Consider the following 25857-nt stretch of genomic DNA (forward strand, 5'->3'; position numbering starts at 1 on the left):
CTGAGGATTACATCACCAAGATGTACTTTGCGCATGAGACGCAGTTGCATCGTCACCCCAACTCGGAAGCGTTTACGCCCCTAGGACGGGACTGGTGCATACGTAGGCTAAAGCAACGTAAGCCCCACCAGCTTAAAATTCAGGAGTTCTCAAAATTCTTCCCTAAAAGCAACTGTGCCTTCCAGCATCTTCGGATGTATCAGGCGTTCCTTGATCTTTGACTGGTAACGATCGACCGATCGAGTAAAATTAAAACAAAAGAAGTTTTAAAAAAAAAACCAAAAGACATTTTTAGTTGGTACATGATAATTATGCACTTGTCTCCCTGCTCATTTTAAAGAGGTAGTATATCCTAATTTAAGTTAAAATTGTATTTATATTATAGTTAAAGAGGGTAATTAAAAATCGGCGTTTTAACCCCACTAATGGATTTTTCCGGGAGTTGGATATGTTGTTCCCTTTCACAGGACACGCCTTTTACCAGCAATGGCAAGTTCACCAAAAATTCTCCTCGCGCGCTACAGCGTTGCCATGTTGGAACCGTGAAAATTCCATAGGTGGCATTAAAATTGAGCTATGAAGTCGCGGTTTTGACGAAAATTTTCTAAAAAATGCGCAGTTCAAAGATATCTTCATGATTTTAATTGCCTATAAATTTTAACATGCATTGTTGCCAATTTTTCGATTTTTAAATTCATAAATTTTTACAAATCCTCAAATATCCAAAAAGGGCTCTATTTTGATTTGAATAAAAAGTTGTCTATTCGATAGTTCGTTTGATTTTGCCTCCATCGATATATTGTACCTCGCATAGAAATGTTTTGTTCGCAAGATATGGCTATTTTTGTGAACAGCTTTTTGGAGCGATGGCCCTTGTTAAGTCCAGGCATATAGAAATTTTAGTCTTCAAAAACGGCAGGTAGCATTAATTCCATGATTTCCTGTGTAATTTTTAACGCTGAATCCGAATTTTAACATTACATCGAAAAACTGTAGCCCGAAAGTTGCCAAATTTGGCAAAAATGGCTTAAAATTGGCCTTTCTTTGCAGATTTTGGCCTTTAACTTGCCAGGGGTAGATCTGAGGACAAAATTGGTAATTTCCATAGTTGAAACTTGTTAAATTTTCTACTAGCTGGTTCCTATGCTTTCTGCTCACGGCAAAATTAAACGCGCGGCAAACTGAAAAAAGGCACCGAAATTGGCGGTTTTTGCGGTTTTTCTCCTACGCAAAGGGGGGAAAAACAGACCCTGGGGCGGCGTAAAATCTGTAACTCGGAAGGAAATACATCTTTTTGTTTGAAATTTTGCACAGATTTTCTTGAGGATATGCTTAGCCCGCAGACGAAAGATCAGGAATGTTGACTCTCGTTTTTGGCCTCAATATGGCGGCCAAAATTCAAAATGGTGAATTGTTAAAAATCCCCTAGCTCAGCATCTTCCTCCGGAATTTTAATTTGGCAAGTGAGGTAACGGTTCCTATGTAATTTTACTCGCAAAACTCGAATTTTCGGTCGAAAATTCGATACAACCCACTGGGTTTGCCAAAATTCGAAAAATAGGCCATTTTGGGGCATATTTAGGGCAAAAATGTGTTTATACAACAAATTACAACAAATGAGGTGTGGTTTCATGGGTTACTTGCGTCAAACATTTTTATCTGCGACTAGAACACTACGCAGAATCATCCTCAGAAGTCTAATAAGGAATTTTGGCGCCAAAAATGGACTTTTTTGGGCCTAGAACAGGAAATTCATCGATAGAGTCGTGTAGGGTATAGATTCAATGGTATTTTTTGACTTAATTAACAAATTTGCGGTTATGACTACATGAAAATCAAAATTTCGCCGGTAATACCAAACTTGAATGGTGCCAAAATTTGATTCAAGATGCCGAGAATCCTAATAAATCACTTTTATACGGATAAGTAACGAATACCATCGAATACCACGTTCAAATATACACATGTCTAAAGTAGAAGACACCTTTCGACTAAAAAACTCAACATTTCTTGCTTACAGCTGATTACCGACTTTTTATGAGCCAAAATTGAGGTAAAAACAGACCATTAAGGTAAAACAGCAAAAAAATAAAACAACATACCTGTTTTAAACCCTTAATTACATAAAATCCCGCTGACACCCCCCCCCCCCCTTGACACTTAATTTTGGTAAAACTCCTTTTATAAAATCGCTTGACAGCATTAATCAACCCCTGTTAAAATTCGATTTTTCCAAGGCCTCCGAACGTCTCACCAACAGCACACTGTTATACACCTATTGGAGATTCACAAAAATTAAATGCATCTCCTGAGCTACGGCCATTTTCTTCTCAATAACCTGGACATAAGAAACAAAAGATCTAACATGGGCCTGCCAGCTCTAAAACCGGCCTGTTCCTCTTCTTTGTGATCTTGCCATTCGTCCTTAATCTTTGCTTTCAGTGCTTTCCTGTACACTTTACTTATTGTACCGGTTACAGAAGAGCCCCCGTTAGTAGTTACAGTCGTCCTTCCTTCCTTTCTTTATGTAGATGGCCTTGATTTAGAACTTCTTCCACTCCCTTGGTACCTCGTTACCCCTGATGCATTGTTGCATCAGTTTTCTGAGGCACTTAAAGAGCTTGGCAGTCCCGCACCTGACCAACTCGACAGGAATTCCAACAGGACCCGGTGCTTCGTCATTTTTTAGCTCTTTAACTTCTTAAATTATGTCAAAAGTGTGAATCTCCAAGTTGTATATTCTTCCTTTGCCCGTGCTGTTGTCTCAAAACTCTGAGCGCCTTTCCGTCAAAAGATCTTTAAAATGATCCTCCAGTTTGTTAAGTGATATCGGAGAAACGATATCTCGCTTCATGTTGCTACGTAAACCTTTAATTAACTTCCAGCTCTCCGCACTTTTTCTGCCCTCTAGGTAGGTGTTGATTCTAGAACAGTTGCTTTCCCAAGCTTCATTCTTCTTTCAAGTTATGAGGCTCCTAACTTTAGACTAAGCTTTCCTATATGCAACTTTATCTTCAGCCTTCTTAGACGATAGAAAATAATGATGTTTTTGCCTCTTGAGATTTATCTTGTCTTCAATTTCTTCATCCCACCAGTAAGGTGCTGGTATTTATTACTGGTTTTGTTAGCACCTAGGGCTTCTTTCGCAGCAGAGTGGATACGATCTTTAATGAACTGATATTGCTCTTCAGTGGTACCCAAGAGCCTATCCCCCAACTTCTCATCCAAGCGTTTCTCATACAGAGCATTGACACTATGGTGCTCCGAACTTTCGATGTTGTACCATACTTCATACTTTTGCATTCCCTGTCTGTGCTGTTGCTCCGGCATTGGCTTCTTATCCTTAATTCCTTTAAGAGGAAACGCTATATCTGCTCGTAGGAAATGATGGTCACTGCCGCAAGAGAGTCCCCTGCACACTCTAACTTGCTGCAATTTCAACTTAGTAGCATGCTTTACAATCACTGTTTAAGGGAGACAGGTTGGTTAATCTGTATAGGTTGTCGGAGGCGGGGAGATTGGCCTTGTCAAGTTGGTAACCTGTGCATGTGCATCCTGTCGCGTTATCAGTAACAAAAACAAGATGTCGATCTAGGACAGATCTCACTCGTTTTTCCTTTTCTTAGTGGTTATTTCCCCACTAAATCATGACGCAATCAATTTAAACCTGCGCGCCTTCCACTTGTAAACTTAGTGTGATCATTGAGCCGTGGAAAAGTGCAGACTTTTCGAACAATGAACTTCGTATAATCACGTGCGCGTGGCCCGCTGACGGCCCCGGCATTCTCTTCTCTTATCAATACTTGCAAGTTAGTTAACGGACTCGGAAAGCAATCTTTGTGAATTATGGCTAGCGATGTCAACATTCCTAAGCCCCTTGCCAATGCTTGCCAGCCCATGCCAATGCTTGTCAATGTTTGGCAGTCCATGCCAATGCTTGTCAATGCTTGGCAGTCCATGCCAATGCTTGTCAATGCTTGGCAGTCCATGCCAATGCTTGCCAATGCTTGCTAGCCCATGCCAATGCAAGGAAAATTAGCTGAAAGATGGAAGACCTTCAACCAGAATTATTCAAACTACACACCATGTAGTTGCCACCGCAAGTAATAACGATGAAGTGATTGACAAAAGAAAGATAACACTCCTTCTTTACATTATTGGCCAAGACGTAGTCGACCTATTCAATACCTTTACGCTCGCTGCAGCTGACAAGGATAAAATTGACAAGGTAATCCAAGCTTTTAAAAATTATTGTAATCCCAAGAAAAATGTGACTTATGAAAGGTTTGTCTTCTTTAGTAGAAATCAAAAAGTCGATGAAACAATTGATCACTACGTGACTGAGCTACAGAAATTGGCTAAGTTATGTGATTTTTAAGCGCTGAAGCAATTCTTCATCAAAGATAGGCTTGTCATAGGTATAGTGTCTGATATGGTACGAGAAAGCTTATTCAGCCTTGTGGATTGAGATTTGCCGAATGCCATTAAACACAGTAAAGCAGCTGTGATTAACGGCCAAGCGAGCAATGAAGAAGCTTTAACTGTTGACGAAATGAAAAAATTTAGGCAGCAAGTTAAGTTTAGTAATAATAAGAAGAAACTACAACAACCAAAAGAGTCCTATGCAGACTCAACCGAAACACAATTATGGTAAATGTAAGTACTGTGGTAGCAAGCATGAGCCAATTATGCAAAATTGTCCAGCATATGGCAGAAAATGCCCCAAATGCAAGAAGTACAACTATTTCGCCTCTGTATGTAATGCCAAAATTAATCTTTTAGAACAGAAAGAGTTTGTGGATGAAAGTGATGATGATACTGATGAACATAGTGACCTAGACGAAGATAACATTGCCTCTCTTGATGAACTCAAGTCTATTACAGCAGTAATAGATTCTCTCAAGTCTCAACGCAAAGAATGGCCGAAAGATATCCTAGTGGAAAACATCAACATCAATTTTAAACTGGATATTGGAGCAGACGTGAACACTATTCCTTGGGACACCTATCTCAACATAAAAACTACTGTTAAACTGGAACCGCCAACAAAATTCATTCAAGCATTCGGTGGTGATCAAGCCATCTTTGTATTTAATAGACCAAATAAAAAAAGTAGTAGATATTTTATTTCATTTCTCAGCTTACTATTACTTAATTTGTGTCGATAGCCTAGAAGTAGGTGGCGCAACAACCTAAATGCCGCCGCGAGCGCCGGGTAGAGCGAGAAAATCCTCTGCAGGGACCGCACCACACCAGAAAACAGAGGGGGGCGAAGCTCCTCTATATTCCGGGGCGTGGCGCCGCGCATCCATTGGCCCCGGGCCAATATTTTCTTTCCCTGTAGCACCACCAGTCATGCAGATCCAACAAAAGAGTGGGAAAATTGAAAAGCGTTCAAACTTGTTAATAGTGTGAGTGCTTTGACAGTATAAATTAATTATTTTCACAACCTGCATATCAAGAAATTAGGACCAAAAAAATCGTAGCAGAGGCTTCGCTTTGACATTATGCAATGTATAATTTCTGACAGAAACGTTACAGATATTCGTGGATAAGAGAAATTTAAATTCTGTTTTGTAAATCAGTGAGAATTCAGGCAATTGAAGTTTCGTATGTAACTCCCATTTTACATGCAAACATTCCCATTGAAAAAAAAAATATTCTCCAAATTTTGGGTCATTTGGTCACTCTGTTAACTTTGTATGGAATTTCAAATTTTTGCAAAAAATTGAGTTTTTTTATGACCAATGAAACTTTGAACGGCTATTGCTTTTCAACGGTTCTTTGTAGGTGACCCTTACATAATCTTTAAGCATTTCCCAAAGCTTCATTGAAGTAGCAAGATCGTGCGATTTCGCCGATTTTTCCTAACATTCTCCCTGCACGGTTTTCTTGGACGAATTTAAATTTTTTGACAAATCAAAAGCAATGACGCTTCAGATTCATGAAGTAGAGTGTCTGCCTATTTATTTAAGCCAAGAAGAAAAACATCCTATCGAGCTCCTAGAAAATAAAGTCGACTTGTTGTTATTTCACTACCTCAAAAAGTTTCAAAGCCGTAGCGATATTTTAAAGGTAGAAAAAAAGGCACACCATGCAGGGAAAATGTTAGGAAAAATCAGCAAAAACACACGATGTGTTTTCTTTGAGGGGTAGAAAAGGACATTTCAGAAGTAGGAAGGTTAAGTGTGTTATTACTTAGTAAAATAACCTAAAAAGTGTGTTACCTAAAAAATGTCAAAGCCGTAGCTACATTTTAGAGGGGGGAGGGGGGGGTAAATTCGCCAAAAGACGGAAAAACGCGATTGTCCCAAATTTTAGGTTCCCACTTGGAGACCTGTCGGGCCCGGCAGCACCACTTAGGATGATCCGATCCAACTGAAATTTTTGTACGTTCATTTCACACCCAAAGAAAACTTCAAGGTGGGGGGGGGGGGGGGGGTTTGGTCAGACATTTGATTTTTGAAGAGTCGAAAAATAAAAAACCACCCTAAATTGGTTTATGTAGATGGGTATGATGCTTTTTAAGTTCAATTACGGTATGTTTGTTGCTGTAACTTAGGAACCGCTTGGCGGCCCACAATGAGACTTTAGGAAATGCTTAAAGATTATGTAAGGGTCACCTACAAAGAAAATCAAAATTTTAAAAAATGCCAAATTTTCCAAAAAATTTCCAAAAATTTTTTCTTGTACTTTTTTTCTTTTTTTTAAAAAAAAAAGAAACTGTAAGCTTCAAAATAAGACCTAGCTCAAGTTTTTCTGATGAACCGTTGAAAATCAACAGCCATTCAAAGTTTTATTGATAAAAAAAAATCGATTTTTTGCAAATTTTGAAATTCCATATAAAATTAACAGAGTGACTAAATGACCTAAAGTTTGGGGAATATTCCTTTTTAACAGGAACTTACAGCACACTAAGTTTGAACATAATCCTAGAGGTAAAGGTTTAAAACCTCGTTGAGGTGACATTGAATGACCCTTACAGTAAAATCTCGTAATTAATATTCTTTGATTTTGATGAAAATGATAATTATCTTTCAATTTCCCTAAAAATACGCGAACCGTTTTTTTGTTAATTTATTAGTTTAATAAGACACGTCAAAGTGATAAAGTTTTAGATGCAGTGGGAGTAGGGGGAGACCTACACTACTGAAGTAAAAAATAAGGGTTGTGAATGTGCTAAAACAGCAATTAATAACAGCTACTGATGATAGCAACTTCTTCTCTTTCGCACTTCAACTTTTGCATACAAAAAAAACGATACCCAGAAGACTAATGAAAACAAGACCAGAACATCAACTTCTTCATCCAAAATTGAGACGTTTTAGATTTTTTCGTGCTTAAGCGAGTTATCCAGAAATGGATGTACAGTGCGACAAAAGTAGCAGCGTTTTCCAGCCCACGACACCGAATTCCTTCGCACTCTCTCTCCCACCCGTTCCCTCACTGGAAAAAAATATACCAAAATCTCTCAGCTATTCTCCAGCGTCCAACGCCAAATATACAGAGGACTATTACAGTAAAATGAGCAGCTTTTCTGTTTTCGCAATTATAAAGAGGCATTTGACATGATAATATTGTTTCAAAAGAATTGATCGCTAAAAATAGATTAGAAAATAGATAAATCTATTACTAATGATAACATAGATAAATGAATAAATAAAATCCATTCCTCACGTACCAGGTTATCAATTCCTGATATATTCAAGGACAGGTCTCGATTGTCATCAGGGCTTTTTGATGGACCAAAATAAGCGTGCTGAAAAAGCAAGAAAAATCAAAATTTACCAAATAAATTATGTGAATGAGAACCTTCTACAAAGGCTGTACAAAAAGTACCAGGACTGGTTCTATAACTCAAAAATAAAGATACCTAGAGGCTTGATCTTGGTTTCATTTGAAAGATCAACTCAATATCTATCAATTGAGACCAAAATCAAAACTTTCAGTTTAATATTTCAAAAGTTACAACGCTGTTTGTAAAAAAAATATCTGGACCCCCTACTGGTTTTGGTGACTATTTTCTCTTATCGAGAACACTCTCTAAATTAATGATCAGTGCACGGATTTTCTCTTATCGAGAACACTCTCTAAATTAATGATCAGTGCACGGTTCTTTTGCAACTAATTATGGCAAAACCTAATTGATTTGGAAACACTGACAAGTCGTCGTCGTCCGACAACGGGTATAAAGGTTCAAAGTCCATGGGGAAAGAATGAACCGTCAGTCAGCCACCCCAAGAAAACCTGGGACATTTTCGGCAGTTGTTGACAGTTCACAGTGCGTGTGTGGTCTACGCTGCAGACAGTGAGTGATTTTGTTTCTGTAATCGAAATTTTCGATACCATCATGGAAAGAGATGAAGCAGTGGAAAAAGAACAACATTTTGTGATTCGATATTGTGTTCGACGTGGTTTATCAGCTACGGATACGCTGAGTGAAATGAAAGGTGTGTACCGGGACGATTTTTTAAGCCGAACCGCGATTTTCTGCTGGCTTTTTCTAGTAATATTAATCTAGGGGGGCTGACCTACAGTTCATTCTTTCCCATGGACTTTGAACCTTTATACCCGTAGTCGGACGATGACGACTTGACAGTGTTCCCAAATCAATTAGGTTTTGCCATGATTAGTTGCAAAAGAACCGTACACTAATCATTAATTTAGAGAGTGTTCTTGGCAAGAAAAAATAGTCACCAAAAACGGTAGGGGGTCCAGATATTTTTTTTACAATCAGTGTTGTAACTTTTGAAATATTTGACTGAAAGTTTTGATTTTGATCTTAATCGATAGATATTGAGTTGAGTTTTCAAATGAAACCAAAATCAAGCCTCTAGCTATCTTAATTTTTGAGTTATGGAGCCAGTCCCGGTGCTTTATGGACAGCCTTTGTATTTGGTATGGATATGGAAAAGAGAATCAGAGGATGTGATGTTTTATGTTTTCATGGAAACACAACAAAGACATTTATTTTTTGAATACCCTCGAATGTAGCCAGCTTTCCTTAAATATAATTTTCCATATTTGTATGCATGACCACTTTCTGGCAGTTTCTCAGCCCTCCATTGAAAGCACCTGCTGCCTCATCTACACTCTACAGACAATTGAATTAGGGATGGGGTCCTAATGAGAAACTTATACCGCTGCCATCTAATCGAAGAGAGCAGTAATAAGAGCAAGAATGTATATTTGACAGAATGGACCTAGTAGCATACCAGCGGAAAATTATACTCAACTGATCCTCTGTTCTTCGTAAAATTGCTGCTAATCATCCAAGAAATTCTAGGAAACGGTTCCGATCAATAAAATTCCATAAATTTTATTTTTGACAATGTAACAAGGGCCTTTTACATTTGGATCGCATTTAGCAAAAAGGAACCAGCGCTATCACAGTGTTTTCAAAATCGTTCAAGTTCTTCTTTACTTTTAAAAATACTCAATATAAGTAGATTATTAAAAATTACACGATTATTTTCTCTTAAAATTAACAATTTTCTGGTAGGAAACAGCAACTTTTTGCTATTTTGAGAGATTTTTCCGATAATTCTGAAGAGGCAACATTTTTACAACACGAATTGCGCTGACTCTTTTTTGCTAAATGCAATCAATTTCAAGTAGCGCAAGACAGTAGAAGGTGCTATCTCCTGCATGTTTCCGTGATTGCGTTTTGGACACACAGCAAATAAATTTTATGATTAGCAATCGGCGAAAATGGGCACCATTTTATTCAAGACAGCTCTCTGGCGGAAAAACGTGGACTTGCTCCTGTTATGTCTGAGGAGACGTTGTCAATTTCTGCCAATTTCTGCTTTTTCACAGGACTCGTATTCTGCCGTGCAACGCAAGAACGCCGTAACTCCAAAATTTGAAAAAATTGAGTTAGATAAGAAAATGGGGTGATTGAGGTACAGGAAATTTAATGGTGAGGTCAAAATTCTGATATCGCCGTTAGTTTCCGAGATATCGACGGTGAAAGTCGGCAATCACATAACTCGGTTTGCGACGTTGCAGACTTCCTGTCATACTTTATTTTTTAAACGGAAAACTACTCAACGGTAATTCTTTAAAACTGCCGTGATTTTTCTTCTATGTGCTAGGAAAATTCTGCAAAAACTTCAAGGAATCATGTCCATTTGTTCTCCTTTAAAAAAATAACATAGTTGCGGAGATTTTCAGACACCGCAAACGAGTTATGTGGTTGCCGACTTGCACCGTCGATATGGAGCCCGCGCTTGCCGTACATCCACCGAACTGGGTACCTCGACACAGCAAGAACGCCGCGACCGCCGCGTACACAGCAAGAACGCGGCTCATCCAGCGGCGCCGCATGGATGAGCCGCGTTCATACTGTGCACGCGGCGGTTGCGGCGTTCTTGCTTGGGAGCGATCAGTGTTTTACGCGAGTTAGCACGATTTTACCTAGCTGCGCTCGCCGTTTCTCCACCCGTCCCGTCCCACGGTCTGTGTTTTCGGCAAATGTGTGTGCCCGAGTTACCGTTCTACGTATTTTAGGTGTGATTCTCTGTGTTCTATTTACTGTTTTTACGATAACCTTTGGCAAAATTAAGTTGAATCTATTTATTTCATGTACATAGTTTATGCGAGAGGTCAAATATTGAAGAGTCAAAGATTAATCACATCTTTTCTTTTTTTCTTTGGTTTAATATCAATACAAAATTTCAAAATTTCTATCAACATATTTTTGCTCATATGCACTTAATCTAAACTGCACCCAGAAGAATTTCTTGTCGATGCAAACAGAATGTTGATATGATAATGGTCATGTTCTAAATCCAAACTACTTGGGAAAATTATTTGAACGGAACACACAGAAATATTTTGAACAGAACACATATTAAATTTATAACTTTTTCTTCAGTTCTTCGTATTGAAATTCTAATTGTTCTTACGGAAAATATTGAATCAAAATGCTGGTAACTCTCTTGAATTAACCATGGAAATAACATTCTACTTGGATCCCTTGGTGATATCTGTGATTCAATACTCCCTTTACTGAATTATTTATAAATGGTTTTGCGTAAAATATTAAAATAGAAAGAACAATTTAGTAGTTAATTCCTGATTAGAATGCCTCATTGGCGGTTTAGTCCTTCTATGGAATCATTATTGGGCTGGTCAATGATTGCATCTTTAAATTATATTACCTGCATTTGATAAAATTCACGATTTGCTTAATCGACAATTGGACCACATTTTTGCTAAAGAAAGCTATTCATAGCTCATTTTAGAAGGAAACTATGTGCCATTTGTTTACTTGCAGATATTTTTTTATGGATGAGCAGATATAGTAATTCTTCATTGGAAAATGTGGTCCAATTCATCATTCCATCGAAGCGATCTTGAAAATCTAATCAATCCCTTCAGTGAATTCAGATTATTTTAAAAGAAGGTCAGGAAATATTGGACATTATATTTTTATGAAGGGGTGTGTAGGAATTTCAACATAATATGGCAATCTTGGTTATTACTTTTAAGAAGGGGTATGAAGGAATTTGGCAACCAAGAGCAAAGTAAGGGTTGGGGTATAAATTGAATGCAAGTGAAAGTTAATCACGTGTTGGATGCTCCTGGATTTTGAGAATCACACAAAGACGACTGAAGCCAGATCCAGCTCCAGATCCAGATCAGGTTTTTCCGTCGAAGAGGCAGCACCCACAGCATGGCAGATGCAAACCACGAATCCAAGCGATGACCGAGCGGCATTTTGCCACCGCATGAGCCACTGCGGCCGGCCTAGCCCTACAAACCAAAAACGCCGCTTATCCGAGGCATCCCTGTTCGCGCAGCATTATTGAGAGCAATAGTCGCCTTTAGCATGATTTTTTTATATTGTTAGACACACAAGTGTGTCAAGAAGCGAAATGACAGACAAAAACTTCAAAAATTTCAAAAGGGATTAAAGGGAGAGGATGAAAACTTTGAGAGTCATTTTCTCGGTTCGCGCGGCAGTGGAGTTACGGCGTTCTTGCGTTGCACGGCAGTATTGTATAAATACGATGAATTTTGCTGTTTTAAGTGAATAAGACGTCATTTTCCTCGACCGGGGGTGGCTACAGCCTCTGTTTATCAGTGAGTTGACTTAAAATAGATAGGTCGAATTTCAGAGAAAAGCCGATTTGGGAAATTTGAGCATTACTGCTCGCTTAGGTAGACCAGTTTTGTTCTCATTTAGCTCATTAACCAGCTACACCCAATCGGATATCCTTGGATCAGACCGTCTCATTGTTTGTTACTTCATCACGCTTTCTTTCTCTTTAAATTCCTTTGTTCTTTCATGAAAAGAATTTAGATTCCCAATAGCAATAGGGCACTACTAGTAAATCAATTTGTATTATTATTACTACTACTTACTACCCTTTCAGTTTTGTGAATTAATAAATAAGCTCCTACAGTTTAAATTCAGATTGATGTTGATTTTTTGTTTCTCAACTCCTCTCTGTCATAATTATTCCAACAGTGGTGTAACTACCTAATCTGAATTTTTCAACAAAAAATTATTACATTCAAATAATAAGGAAAAGGTTAATGGGGCTAAAGGAGGAGTCAATCTCTCCTCAATTTGCCTGTTTGGGCTAGAGGCGCTGAATTGATCAATAAAAAGTCCATTGAATGAAGTTAGTCAATTGTAAAATGAGTCCTCTTTGATGACCTCATGTACAGCTCTTAGCTGAGGATAATTGATATAAGAGTTGTTGGCTCTTTGAAAGATCTTAGGATAGAAAAGCAAATGGAGACTGTTTCAGAGACTCAGATTCCAAAGTCCACCAATTCTATCCATGAACATATAGGGGGGGGGGGGGGGGGGAGTTGCGACAATTCATTGCTGCACATGACTACTGTACTCCTGCAAATAGTCAATGGTCTCGTATCCTTCCCAGCCTCACTTACTTATGTTTGACTAATTACCTTCAGATCTATGTAATTTGCACAATCTTCTTCAAGCATTTCTTTCTCATCTTGATCAAAATCTGATGAGTCTAGGCTTGTAAATGATGATGACTTTGAGATGATAACCTTTGAGCGAAGCGATACCCACACTGTCCGTATAAACTGGTAACATAACCATCCACTTACGCCAACAAATATTATCAGACCAGATATCTGTGCTGTGGGGAAAAAAAATAGTAAAATAAGAACAGAAACAAGCCAGGAAATGCAAGGGCGCTATTTTAATCTCATGATAAATTTGGACCAGATAAGGTAGTATTGTCTTTTAGTAATTGAATCCCTCAAAATAGCATAATTCATGGTCAAATACCGATAAGGTATAGTAACCACAGTGGGGGCAAAGAGGTTTTTCCCAGAAAATTATTTGCAGTCTGATACGAGGAAGCTAATTCATGAGTCATACAGATGAAGTTACTAAAATAAATTCAGTGTAGTTTTACGGGTTCCTGTGGTTGGTCAGCCACCTCCTCATCGTTACCAATTCTTGACTGTCTATGCACACTCCTTTATACCCTCAATAATGGTTTCCAGTGCCCCTTTGGACTTGTATTACATCATGTCTGCTAGGTTTATTAATTCAAATATTACGTAAAAAACGAGAGAACGAAAATACACTAACCTGTTTTGAAAAGATTCAGTCCTTCAAAAAGGCTTGGCTCCAGACCAAAGTGCTTGGGTTCTACTATGCTTGACTTTACATTCTTGAGATCAACTTTGCCACGAAAAAGCGGCAGGATGATTCCACCACAGACATCTACCTGTAATCCTAGTGTTAGGAGTTCTATTTTAGGTTGTGATTCCATAAAATGGTCTTCAATTTGAGAGATCAAACGTTCAGTCCAATTCAAGACCGATGCAAATTCTTCATAAGTATCATTGCATCCTGCATTAGAGACAGCCTTTCAGCCACCATCCTTTGGAACACCGAGTGAAAATTCCAGATCGTCCATCGGTAGGATAAAGAACTAACTCTGGAAAACCAGTAGGCTGACCGCTTGGTTTGGTTTGATCAAAAACGTCATGGCTTAAAAATACATACTTCTTCTTTTAAGCTGCAACAATACAAAACGACAGACAATGCTTAAAAATGCACTCTTATTTCGGATAATATTCCTGATTGAAGAGAGGAGCAAAAATATGAAACTGACCAAGAGAAATTACTGAAACTAATATTTCTCAGCAGAACTCATTCTTCAGAATATAAAAGGACCTATAGTCTGTCCGAGATTGGAAGAACTGTGGAAAGTCGGAATTAATTGAGAAAATCTTTGGAACTAGGGCATATGAGGCTTGTAATCCTGCTAAGATTGTATGACTTGGTACACAATTAGCAGCGAATTGAGTTACACCTACATGTAATTATTTTTGCAGTAAAATAAATCAAAATTATAAAAAAAAAAATTCAGGAAGAAATCCTAACAGAGCTTTCAAACTGTTCAACTGGAAACGATGCACTAAGTTGCACAATCTTAGCAGCATTGCGAGTCTTATAAGGTTGAAGGAGCTGTACCTACTTTCCTTATGTATTCTCTGAGTACATTTCAACTCATGCCAAACAGCTTCAGGTCCTTGACTTTTTTCCTACATTTCCAAGAGATGGCCGAGAAGAGAGGAGGAAAGCGAGAATTGTCTTTTTATGGTCGTTTAACAATTCACTCTTCAGGTGCCTCTCAATTGAGCTAAAAACAGCCACTTCCCCCTATAACCTAGAGAATTTTCAGTAGGCACTAACAAAAAGAAGATAGTACTAAACAAAGTAATTCCTCAGTCATCTTCCAGACCTACAAGTCAAGGGCCAAAAGGAATCTGAATAGGTACTGTCCTTTTCCGAAACAATCAAATCTGTCAAAATTTAACTAATACTGCAACCTTCAGTGACTGCTACTAATGGCATAAAAGTTCCAAAAAGGACCCCGCACACCTCTTATGGGAAGTTGCACCATAAAGGAATGTTAATTTATTCATGTCATTCGATTCTCCTTAAGATGCTGATCAAAAGTTATAAAGACGCTAACTTTCTACAATTCACCATTTTTACAAAAAACCGCCGAGAGGATTCAATTATTCAGCAACAATGAATAAAAAAGAACAAAGCATTTGAGAACAGGCTTGATGTAAACAAGGAAAAAACGTAAAGCATGTCCGTCTTGCTCTTCTTATCTGTACCTACCGACTCTAGGGCTATCCCCCTCCTCTCGCTCTCGACGCGTCCGTTTGACATTCACTGACACACAACCGCTTGTCAATCGAGTACTGAAATGAGGAATCTTTCTGGCTTTTTGTCGCCGAAGAATTGAATCTTCTCTGCGGTTTTTGGCGAAAGCGGTGCATTGAAGAAAGTTGGCGCAATTATGTCTTTTGATCAGCATCGTGAGGAGAATCGGATAATATAAATAAATCAATGTTCCTTCATGGTGCAGCCTCCCATAAGAGGTGTGCGGGATACCAAAAAATAAGCATTCTTTGATTCTATTTGCACTACCCGATGAGGCGATGACTTGCATATTTGCACATGAATGCGCAATATCTATACCAAGCGCTTATCCAGGTATCTCCAGAGGTCAATGAATAAGTTGAGAGGTGCCCACCAAACAGGACAAAAAGGGCATTGTTCAATTTTACAACCTATCTGCATCCAGCAATCGAGTTTGCATGCAATAAAAAGTGTAAGTAAATTCAAAATGACTACTTACATAAAAATTTAGAGAATTACAGATCTGCATTCCACTTAATACATGAGTCTAAACCAAACAATCTATCATCTACTGGTAGAAGATAGTAATATGTAACAGTGTCACTTTAATATTGAAGCAATAAATATTAGTGTCATAATTTTAATTTGCAAATAATTATTCTAAACAATTTCAAAGCAAACACAATTTCTATTTTTGACACAGACTTCCTCGATGTTTATTTTTATTCTCTCTTCGCACTCTTCAAGGCGTTTGAGTTTAGCAGAGATTCCTTCTTGGCTCGGAAGGTTAGGGTTGACAAAAATCCTGCCGCAGATCATCAGTAAAGCCCTTTCCACACGTTGCAAGTTTTGCTGCAAGTGAGCCGAAAGTGGGAGTCATCACTCATCGATGATCGTGAAATTTGCGTCCCGCCCGCAAATTTCACGATCATCGATGAGTGATGACTCCCACTTTCGGCTCACTTGCAGCAAAACTTGCAACGTGTGGAAAGGGCTCAAGCAAGAGCCGTGAGCGTGTCACCGATGCGTCTCTTCTCTACTCTCCAACCTACTCTCAGCTCTAGTGGAGAAAGAAAGAACTTTATTTGCCTTAAGCCCTTTCCACACGTTGCAAGTTTTGCTGCAAGTGAGCCGAAAGTGGGAGTCATCACTCATCGATGATCGTGAAATTTGCGGGCGGGACGCAAATTTCACGATCATCGATGAGTGATGACTCCCACTTTCGGCTCACTTGCAGCAAAACTTGCAACGTGTGGAAAGGGCTTTATGAACTGGTAAATTCGCCGCACAGTTCTTCTGTACGGCGTCGTCTGATGGGTGAGCGCTCGCCTCATGATCGGAGGATTCGCGGTTCGCGCCCCGTGGGCTAAAAGTTTTAATGCCTTGGTCATATTTATAAATGCCGCGTAGGGCATCGAAGGGTTATTTTTTCCAAAAAATAATAGTGAGGGTTGCATTTTGATTGAAACGTAATTGAAAAGGGCTCCTCTTGCTTCAAAGAAACTTCTGGATCCAAGGTCCAGGGTCCTTGTATAAGGGTATACAGGGCCGTCCAATAAACTTGTTTTTTCTTGGAGGAAAAAGCAGACGCCAGACAGAAATTAAAGCCCTTTCCACACGTTGCAAGTTTTGCTGCAAGTGAGCCGAAAGTGGGAGTCATCACTCATCGATGATCGTGAAATTTGCGTCCCGCCGCAAATTCACGATCATCGATGAGTGATGACTCCCACTTTCGGCTCACTTGCAGCAAAACTTGCAACGTGTGGAAAGGGCTTAATGTAACGTAGTGTTCAGTTAACATCCTTTAGTATAAATTACGTAAGACCTTTTCCCCATTTTTGGACCCCCATACTTTCTCCTTGTGCAGCACCGTAAGGCATCCCTTAACCCCCCCCCCCTCTCTAAAAATTACGTAAGTCTCGACTAGCCCCCCCCCCTTTTTTTTCAGTTATCGTAGATCGAAGCATGACGTTTCCCGTTAGAAAAAAATGAAATTTTTAAGCCACAATTTGTTTAAGTGAAACTAAATTTCTGGATTAAGTTCACAGGAAAGATTCATGATATAATTAGTTTAATAAACAAAAATATGGAGCAAAATTGAAGATTTTTTTGGCTTTGGGAGTAAATAGTTAAAAGTATAAAGTCGACGTAAGGATGAAGTCACTACTCATCATCGTGAGAATGAGTGGAGAAATGGGAATCAAGAGAAATGATAGGGCATGGTTCGATCGGCCAGCAATCGGTGGTTTCCTGATTTCCTCTATTTCATCTTGAATTTTATTATTAACCTGACGAAAAATGGATTTTTGCATTTTCTTGAAATACAGGCTAAAAAGTTGACGTAAGGCTCAGCCGTGCCCTCTCCTCCCCCCTCGTAAGGCACCGAAAGGCTGTTATAGATCCTCCCCTCCCCATGAGAGCCTTAAGTAATTTATGGACGGCCCCTTATTTGTATTTTTTGTATTCCTTATGGTCTTTATTAATTAAAATTCCTAATCATATAGATAATAGAAGAGAAATCACGCAGATTTTCCTTTAAAAATAAAGGGCGTTTAATTTGGTTTGAATTTAAAAGATTCCTGCTTGGCCCGAAAGGCGAGGGTTGACAAAAATCCTGCGGCGCGTGGGGAGTGCAGTGAGTCTGCAGAAAGGAAACATCGATGCTCCCGATTGCGCACCAGACAGTTTACGATGGAAATTCGGCAGGATTTTTGTCATCCCTTAATGCTCGAAACCGAGGTTTCACGAAACCCGAGTTTGTAATGCTAGTTTTCGCCGTCGGGTTTATGCGGGCGCTGTAACCCGACTTTCGCGGGAAATCAAACTTTCCGATTCTGGCGCTGTTTATGCGCATATTTTCGATTGAACTTGAATTTCATGCGTTGGCGCCATTTTCACAAGCTATACTTAATTTTTTCACTATGAATTGATTCAATAAAATTATTATTACTCTTTTATCCCGTATATGTTCCACAATTTTTCCGCAATATATAAGCGGAGGCTTCATCTTCACTAGAAAAGCCTTTACTGACTTTCTGAGCAACAGTTGGAAAAATGACAGTGGATTTTTAATCATTTTACGTTCATATTTAAAAATTGAATGAATACCTAAGTAATCTCAACAACCCTTTAAATCATGCTAGAGCTTATATTCTGAGTTCAGAAAAGTTGCCATCATATGTAATTTTTGTGATGTTAAAAATAATTGTGGCAGGCGCAGAAATTCATCATGTTGTTTATTGAGCTTCTAATGATCTTACAATAGGTAGATATAGGCATTGAAAGTGTAGGAGTGCTAATCTACTAAGCACTGCACCTTTACTCCCTGGTGTCGTAAGGATTGTACCTATGTCTGCCATTATTGTAGTGAAACAAATAACTAATCGGGAATACTTATGGGAATTGCTCCTTCAAAATATGATCAAAATAAGCGGATATTGATGGGTCAACAATGTACCTATCGCTGAAGCAGAAGCGTCTAAATCCTCTTGAGGCAACGGATGGTGACAATCTCAACAAACTGATGACGCTTCACAAATTTTAAATTTCCACATTCCCAGAGACACGCGCTGAAATCCTGTTTCTCACCCCTCTTTCCCACTGCTCTCCGAGTCCATGAGCAAGACAGGAAGAAAATAGGCAAGCTACCTACTACTGTTTGCCTACCTACGTGTTTTTTTTCTTAAACTTGATTTTCAAAGGTGACTCATGTAAAGTGCAACTGACAAACAAGATTTCAGAACCTGCCATTGCAGTTCACTAACCTAAGACACAAACCCAACCTTACCATTGATATTATTTCGCTTACACTGTATATTATTCTCCCATTGAGATTCAATATGAGCTCAATTCAAAAATGCTTTTGAATTTAATTATTCGGGTAGATTGGAATATGGAGCTTTCAGTCTACCTGTAAAGCGCATTTACTAACATTCACTGCTGTCACAAGATATTTTTGCACAGGCAGAGCCACTTTCCACAATAGATGGATCTCTAACGCCAAGGCTCAATTATGACTAGTGATTCAACGACCAAAAATTGTTTCACGCCTCAATAAAAACCGTATTCTTATCTCAAATTGCAAATCTTGGATAACAGAGCACTCACCAAAAAATCTCCTTCCTTCTGCCTCAGTATGAGAAGAGTGACGATACTTCGGAGCAATAACTTTGAACTAGTTTCAATAAATGATGGCTTCAGAATTTGAGTCATCATTTACTAGAGATTGGATCAAAGAAATAAGTCAGCAGGTCACGGTTGTGGCTGGAGTCACACTTCCAGTAGGACAATCGGGAAATACGTACACGGATAGCACACAAATTCAAGAGCTATGCAGCTCTGATTGGATCAGATTTTAGATTTAATTGGTAGATTGAAATGAAAAAATTCGGTGCACTACTTAAAGGGAAGCAGGGTGCCTTATCTTGAAATCCTAGGCAAATCGTGCGGATACAGTAAAAAAGTTCTCCGCAGATGATGAACTGGTAGGTAAGGCTATTACTCAATTGTAGCCTGTAAAGCTCTTTGCTTGCTTTGCTTCTGTAGTCATAAAATGTTGATTAGAGTTGCAAGAATAATCTGAAAAAGCAGTAATAAGCCTGGATTCCATCTGACACTAAACACCTTCACTAGAAAATAACGTCCTACGTTTACCTAAATAAGGATAAGTAAGCCACATATAACTGAAGGAATCACGTAAAAGTGCTTAAGCAACAATTATAGTAAAATTATGATGGTAAAAAATGTTGAATAATGGCAAAATTAAAGCTAAATCGTGGGATAAGCACCAGTTGTTTACGAACGGTATGATAATAAATCCGCCACATTGCCGATCGCGCACCTGAAAATCGCATTTGAAGTCGAATTTCAACTAATTTCAACCTCGGTTCGTTTATGCGGAGTGCGAAAACCTAGTCTTTAGTGTAAAATAAGGTTTCAAACACAAATTTCGGAAACCTACATTTCGTTAGTTCCGTATCGTTTATGCCGTGATTTGAACCTTGGTTTCAAACTCAGGTTTCGATTGAAGTTAGGTTAAGAGGCTCGCATAAACATAGCTACTGGGAGAACAAAAAAAGAAAAAACGTTCAATTCAACCACAGACCGATAGAGAAAAAAAGGGGGTGTTTGCATTTCGGGCATCTTGGAATTTTTTCGATGACGTAGGTCGGTACAGCGACGTTTATCATCGATTTTCTTGGAAATGGTGTAGTTTATGGAAAAAGATCATTCCTAAAAAAGTGCTTGAAATTACATCATGAGTTGATTTAAGCAAAAAAATGAGACATTATGGTCCGTTTTCCAGGTTGTACCGACCTACGTCACAGGGTAAACAAACCTCAAGATGCAAACACCTCCTTTTTTTCCTTTGACACCGCAATCACACGCTGAATGTGGGAGCTGAATGTGACCTAAATGTGGAAGTCATCGGCCCGATGCCTGAATTTTGCGCGTGACGCGCAAAATTCAGCAACGATTCTCAGCAACCATCGGACCAATTTTGAATTTGTCTGAACTATTCGAGTAGATTTAATAAACATCTGGTTGAAAATAACTCGAATTTGCTAAATTTCAGCCGTTGGGCGATGACTGTTGACTTCCACATTCAGCTGCTAAGCCCTTTCCACACGTTGCAAGTTTTGCTGCAAGTGAGCCGAAAGTGGGAGTCATCACTCATCGATGATCGTGAAATTTGCGTCCCGCCCGCAAATTTCACGATCATCGATGAGTGATGACTCCCACTTTCGGCTCACTTGCAGCAGAACTTGCAACGTGTGGAAAGGGCTCAAAATTCAGCGTCTGATTGCGGTAGAGTACCTATATTGAGAGAGTATGGCCACTGGAGTTACCACCTCTGATTGGCTCAGCCATCTTAGGCTGAATGGAGCCCTTAGGACCCAAAACTGGCGGACGCCATAAAGTTAATGATAAGCCCTTTCCACACGTTGCAAGTTTTGCTGCAAGTGAGCCGAAAGTGGGAGTCATCACTCATCGATGATCGTGAAATTTGCGTCCCGCCCGCAAATTTCACGATCATCGATGAGTGATGACTCCCACTTTCGGCTCACTTGCAGCAAAACTTGCAACGTGTGGAAAGGGCTTAATGCAAAATGATTCAAAATGTAGTTGTCTTTGCTTATCGTAACGAGAACTTTACCCAAATGCACTATTGCGACTTTTTCACATATTTTTAAGGTTAATCGTGTGCAATTTTTAGCCCTTTCCACACGTTGCAAGTTTTGCTGCAAGTGAGCCGAAAGTGGGAGTCATCACTCATCGATGATCGTGAAATTTGCGGGCGGGACGCAAATTTCACGATCATCGATGAGTGATGACTCCCACTTTCGGCTCACTTGCAGCAAAACTTGCAACGTGGGGAAAGGGCTTTTGAGAAAAATGATCTTAGATGTAGTAAGGTTGGCAGCAAGTGCGGTTGGTGATAACCGTCAAAAGTTGGCAATGACCCCCCTCCCATCCTCAAAAACCAAAACAAAGCACCGCCATTTTTGGGTCCTAAGCCAGGTGTATCTACAGCTGCGTGAAGTAAGAAATTTCTCCGCGCAGGGGGCGCCACCGCTGTGTTTTAGAGTCCGTACAGCACCACGTGAGTCCTTGAGCTTTTATAAAAGTTGAAGGAATTTCTGTTTAAATCGAAGATAAATAAGTTCTAGCTATAACATTCTTCTTCCTATTGACCCTAAAAACAAAGTGAAAAGTCATTTCTGAAGCTCTGCAATTTGATCCCAGAAAAAAGTAGGGTTAGGCATGATGACCTTGATGCAACCAATCGCGCTTGATCGCTCTCAGCAGTTGGCAGATATCTCTCTCCACCGTGAGCTGTCTCTCTCGCACTTACAGATATCCCGTAAGAGAAACTGGGATCAATTTACAGCTTTTATTATTAGACTTTCAAAGCTCGCGTTTGTTTCTAAGGATTCCAGACGTATGCTGCTAGAACTTATGAGTCTTAGAATTTAAGATACCTATTGTGATATTTAAATAATCACTGATTTCGGAGTCGGATTTTAGCAGCGCGACGTGGTGGATTTTTTCGGAACTACAGCTGAAGATTAACCTTAAGCCCTTTCCACACGTTGCAAGTTTTGCTGCAAGTGAGCCGAAAGTGGGAGTCATCACTCATCGATGATCGTGAAATTTGCGTCCCGCCCGCAAATTTCACGATCATCGATGAGTGATGACTCCCACTTTCGGCTCACTTGCAGCAAAACTTGCAACGTGTGGAAAGGGCTCTAAGTAGGTATTAAGCCCTTTCCACACGTTGCAAGTTTTGCTGCAAGTGAGCCGAAAGTGGGAGTCATCACTCATCGATGATCGTGAAATTTGCGTCCCGCCCGCAAATTTCACGATCATCGATGAGTGATGACTCCCACTTTCGGCTCACTTGCAGCAAAACTTGCAACGTGTGGAAAGGGCTCTATACAAAAAATAATTAAGTTTTTTTTCAACCACCTCTTCCATTGGCTAGAGGATTGGCGGCAAAATCGGGACAAGTTTGAAATTCAAATGTAGGGCGGGAACTAAATAAAATTGCGGAAGCAAAGCATTCTAGGTTGATTATTGCGCAAGTTCACTTACCCACTCATATTTTTTTAACTTATGACCACTCGTTGGATGCGGCAAAAAGACGAACAATTTAAAAAACTGGTTTTGGTTCAAATACAAAAATGTGATCTCTTGGTTTAGTGTGTTTAAAAGAAATTGTTTTTCCTCAAAAAATGAAAAAAAAAGCACATAAGTTAACTTAAAATTGAAATTTTGGGATTTTGGCCTTAAGAATCTTAAAGTATGCAATTTTAGACGATTTTTCGTCCAAACCGGGCCTCAATATCTTTTTTCGATCGAAAGATATCGAGGTTCACAGGTTTTGACTTCCACCCCCCCCCCCCTAGCGCCTCCCCAAAATTTTTTGGGGGTCTGAAAATTTAGGAAAAGAAGCGCTCCAGTGTGAGTAACTGATGGACGAAGTTTGAATAAGTTTTAGTGGGGGGCGAAAAAAGTCGTTTTTGCATACGGCTCTTTGCCTTCTTTAATCGAAAACTCTCAGACTGCACGTTTCTCGTAAAATTTTGGAGGAAATCACACCTCGAAACCTTCATTTTATCATCAAATTCGATATTTTGGAGTCTGCAACTTGGCAACGCCGCCACGGGGGGGCAAAAAATTTTGTACAGGCATGAAAATTTTAGGAAAGTTACTTCCTGTACCAGGTAAAAACGCACTAAAAATTCAGATCGATCACGGCAAGGATGAGAGGGAAGAGGTTTAATTTGTCGCTCCATGCCCAGTTTGCTATTTAACACCTAGAAAACCACAAAAATTCAAATATTTTCAAAAATCTCAAACATTCAATTTCGAAATTGGCCAAAAACCCATCAGAGAGTACCCAACTACAACCTACCATTTGAATTTTTGATTTTGAATGGAAATCACACTTCGAAACCTTCATTTTATCATTGTATTTGATATTTTGGAGTCTGCAAATTGGCAACACTGCCGTGGGGGCAACATATTATATACGGGCATGAAAATTTCAGGAAAGTCACATCTTATACCAGGGGAAAACATCACGGAAAAAAATTAAATGTTGATTTAGCATTTATACTGTTAAAAAGATGTCCGACAAGTTTCAAATGCTGATTTTAGATTACAAAAATGCTAACATAACATTTAAATTTGTTCGTTTTGCAGTGGGCGTAGTTACATTAGCATTTGAAACTTGTTGGACATCTTTTTAACAGTATAAATGCTAAATCAACATTTAATTTTTTTCCGTGATACTAAAAATTCAGATCTGTCAAGGCAAGGATGAGGGAGAGGGGTTTGTTTTTGTCGCCCCAAGGCCAATTTTGCTATTTAACCACTAATTAACCACAAAAATGCGATTATTTTTCGGAGAGCTCTGATGACCTCAGGGAGTACCCTACTACAACCTCCAACTTGAATTTTTGATGTACATTCAAAGTTCTTTTAAGTTACCTCAGGCGCACCGTGAGAGAGAAAATTTTAAAATTTTCAGCTGTTGAGAAAAGAGAAACCGTCATTCGCCTCTTAAGTGTTCTGGGAGACTTAGTGCTGTGCTGTTCCCAGTGTTACTAAGTGCGATCATATTAAAAGTTTTTTGAGAGTTTTTGAAATTTTAAAGGGTCAATGCTACTAAATAGCGTATTGTCTTTTACTAGTGATGTTTTTCATAATTTTAATTTAGTGCCCTGATTCCATTATTATTAGTACTTGTTTGAAAATATAAAATAGCTTAATTAATAATAAATATGTCATTCTTCTTTTCATTGTTATGTTGGTATCACCTGTATATATTACTGCTAATTAAAATGCACGCCACATTTTTTCACAGAGGACAGGTCACACAGATTCTACTGAAAATTTCAGAGAATTTCCTAAGGTACACGAAGTAAATATTCTGAAATTGGCAGTAGAGGCATTTATTGAACCATTTTCCTAGGAAAAAATAGACTGCTAGGTGTCTGGCAATCAGTAACTAGCTGCTTAATGCTATCCATTTATTGCAAAAAGTTGTGAATTTCTACTTAGGTATTTGTTATTTTTAAAAATGTTTGAGCTTCAGGTTTATCTTTCCTGCAGAATATTTAGAGCAGGTATTGTAAATTTTCAAATCACTAGAAATATTCTCAAATTTTACGGAAAGATGGGGAAATGACAGCCAAAAATAACAATGAATCAGTTTGTCATGTTTAAACACACAATCCAAACCTGAGGAGGGCGCCTAGCACTGCCAGTGGGGAGCGGCCAGGAAGGCATACCTCCAAGTGTGTTTGAAGCACATAGTTTTTCAGAGCCACTAACAATATTTCAACCGATGAATATAAGAATGTTTCGTTAAGGTTACCGAAACATTGAAAATTGAATCCTATCGATATTCGTTTTTTCCCTCAGATATCCATTGAAAATTCTATGAATATCCGTGGGCTATCTGGGAATAATAATTTATCATATTTTTAGCATGGATAAGTTCACGGACATCCGTCCTATTGATTTACCGACTTGGTTTTCGATCGTTTTGCCCAAAGTCGTTTATAACCCACAGCGACACGACTATTTCTCTTATCATGAAATCACCCACCAGAGTCTCGGAATTCGGGACCTGGAAAATGCTTAAAAGTGGCGCCAGCTCTCCCATTATACATTACGCCTCTATGTACTCTATAGTATGTGAACCGAACAACATTTTCATGAAATCTATTTTTTAACACAGCGGCTAATGGGAGAATCACGGGCTGGGCATGGTTTTCGGGATTTATCAATTTAAATCGATAATTATTTTCGCGAATTATGGCAAATTATGTAGACTAAAGTCACAACAAATTGAAAAATGTACGAGACTCCCAGTTTTTATGAAATACATTATATACCTGCATTTTTTTGACGGAGCCGGCAGCTGGGACCCTGTGCACACAACATCGCTGGTCGCCGCACACTAGTCTCAGGAGTACTTTAATTGTTAATATTTGTCCCTGCTGCATGCTGGAAGATTACTTGCAGATTTTTCAGGCATATCATTCTTCCTTTGCCTTCTCTCAAAATCTATGTATTGTAAAATATCGTTTAATATTCTCAAATTATGATAATGCATTGTAGTATGCATGTAAATGGAAGCTATCATAACATTTATCATAAATCATTGCATGATGACCGAT

The 25857-nt window shown here is 38.9% G+C and overlaps 1 protein-coding gene across 3 annotated transcripts in view; it reads right to left on the reverse strand.

The window, feature by feature from the left end:
* Positions 1-15937, reverse strand: part of LOC109044000 (uncharacterized) — a 46037-nt gene extending 30100 nt beyond the window's left edge. For 2 of the 3 annotated variants that reach the window (XR_011900838.1, XM_072306311.1), the window contains exons 1-4: positions 15663-15936; positions 13589-14021; positions 12928-13127; positions 7682-7759 (exon numbers count right to left, since the gene is read on the reverse strand). Coding sequence is in view for 2 of the 3 variants with exons in the window: in XM_072306311.1 (XP_072162412.1) it covers positions 7682-7759; positions 12928-13127; positions 13589-13772 (462 nt within the window). In the remaining variant the exon portion in view is untranslated. Of the gene's footprint in view, positions 1-7681; positions 7760-12927; positions 13128-13588; positions 14022-15662 lie in introns of all 3 variants that reach the window. The other variant, XM_072306312.1, reaches the window with a different exon arrangement.
* Positions 15938-25857: the final 9920 nt, after the last annotated feature.

The sequence above is a fragment of the Bemisia tabaci genome, chromosome 1 (assembly GCF_918797505.1).
Source record: "Bemisia tabaci chromosome 1, PGI_BMITA_v3".
Lineage (NCBI taxonomy): Eukaryota > Metazoa > Arthropoda > Insecta > Hemiptera > Aleyrodidae > Bemisia > Bemisia tabaci.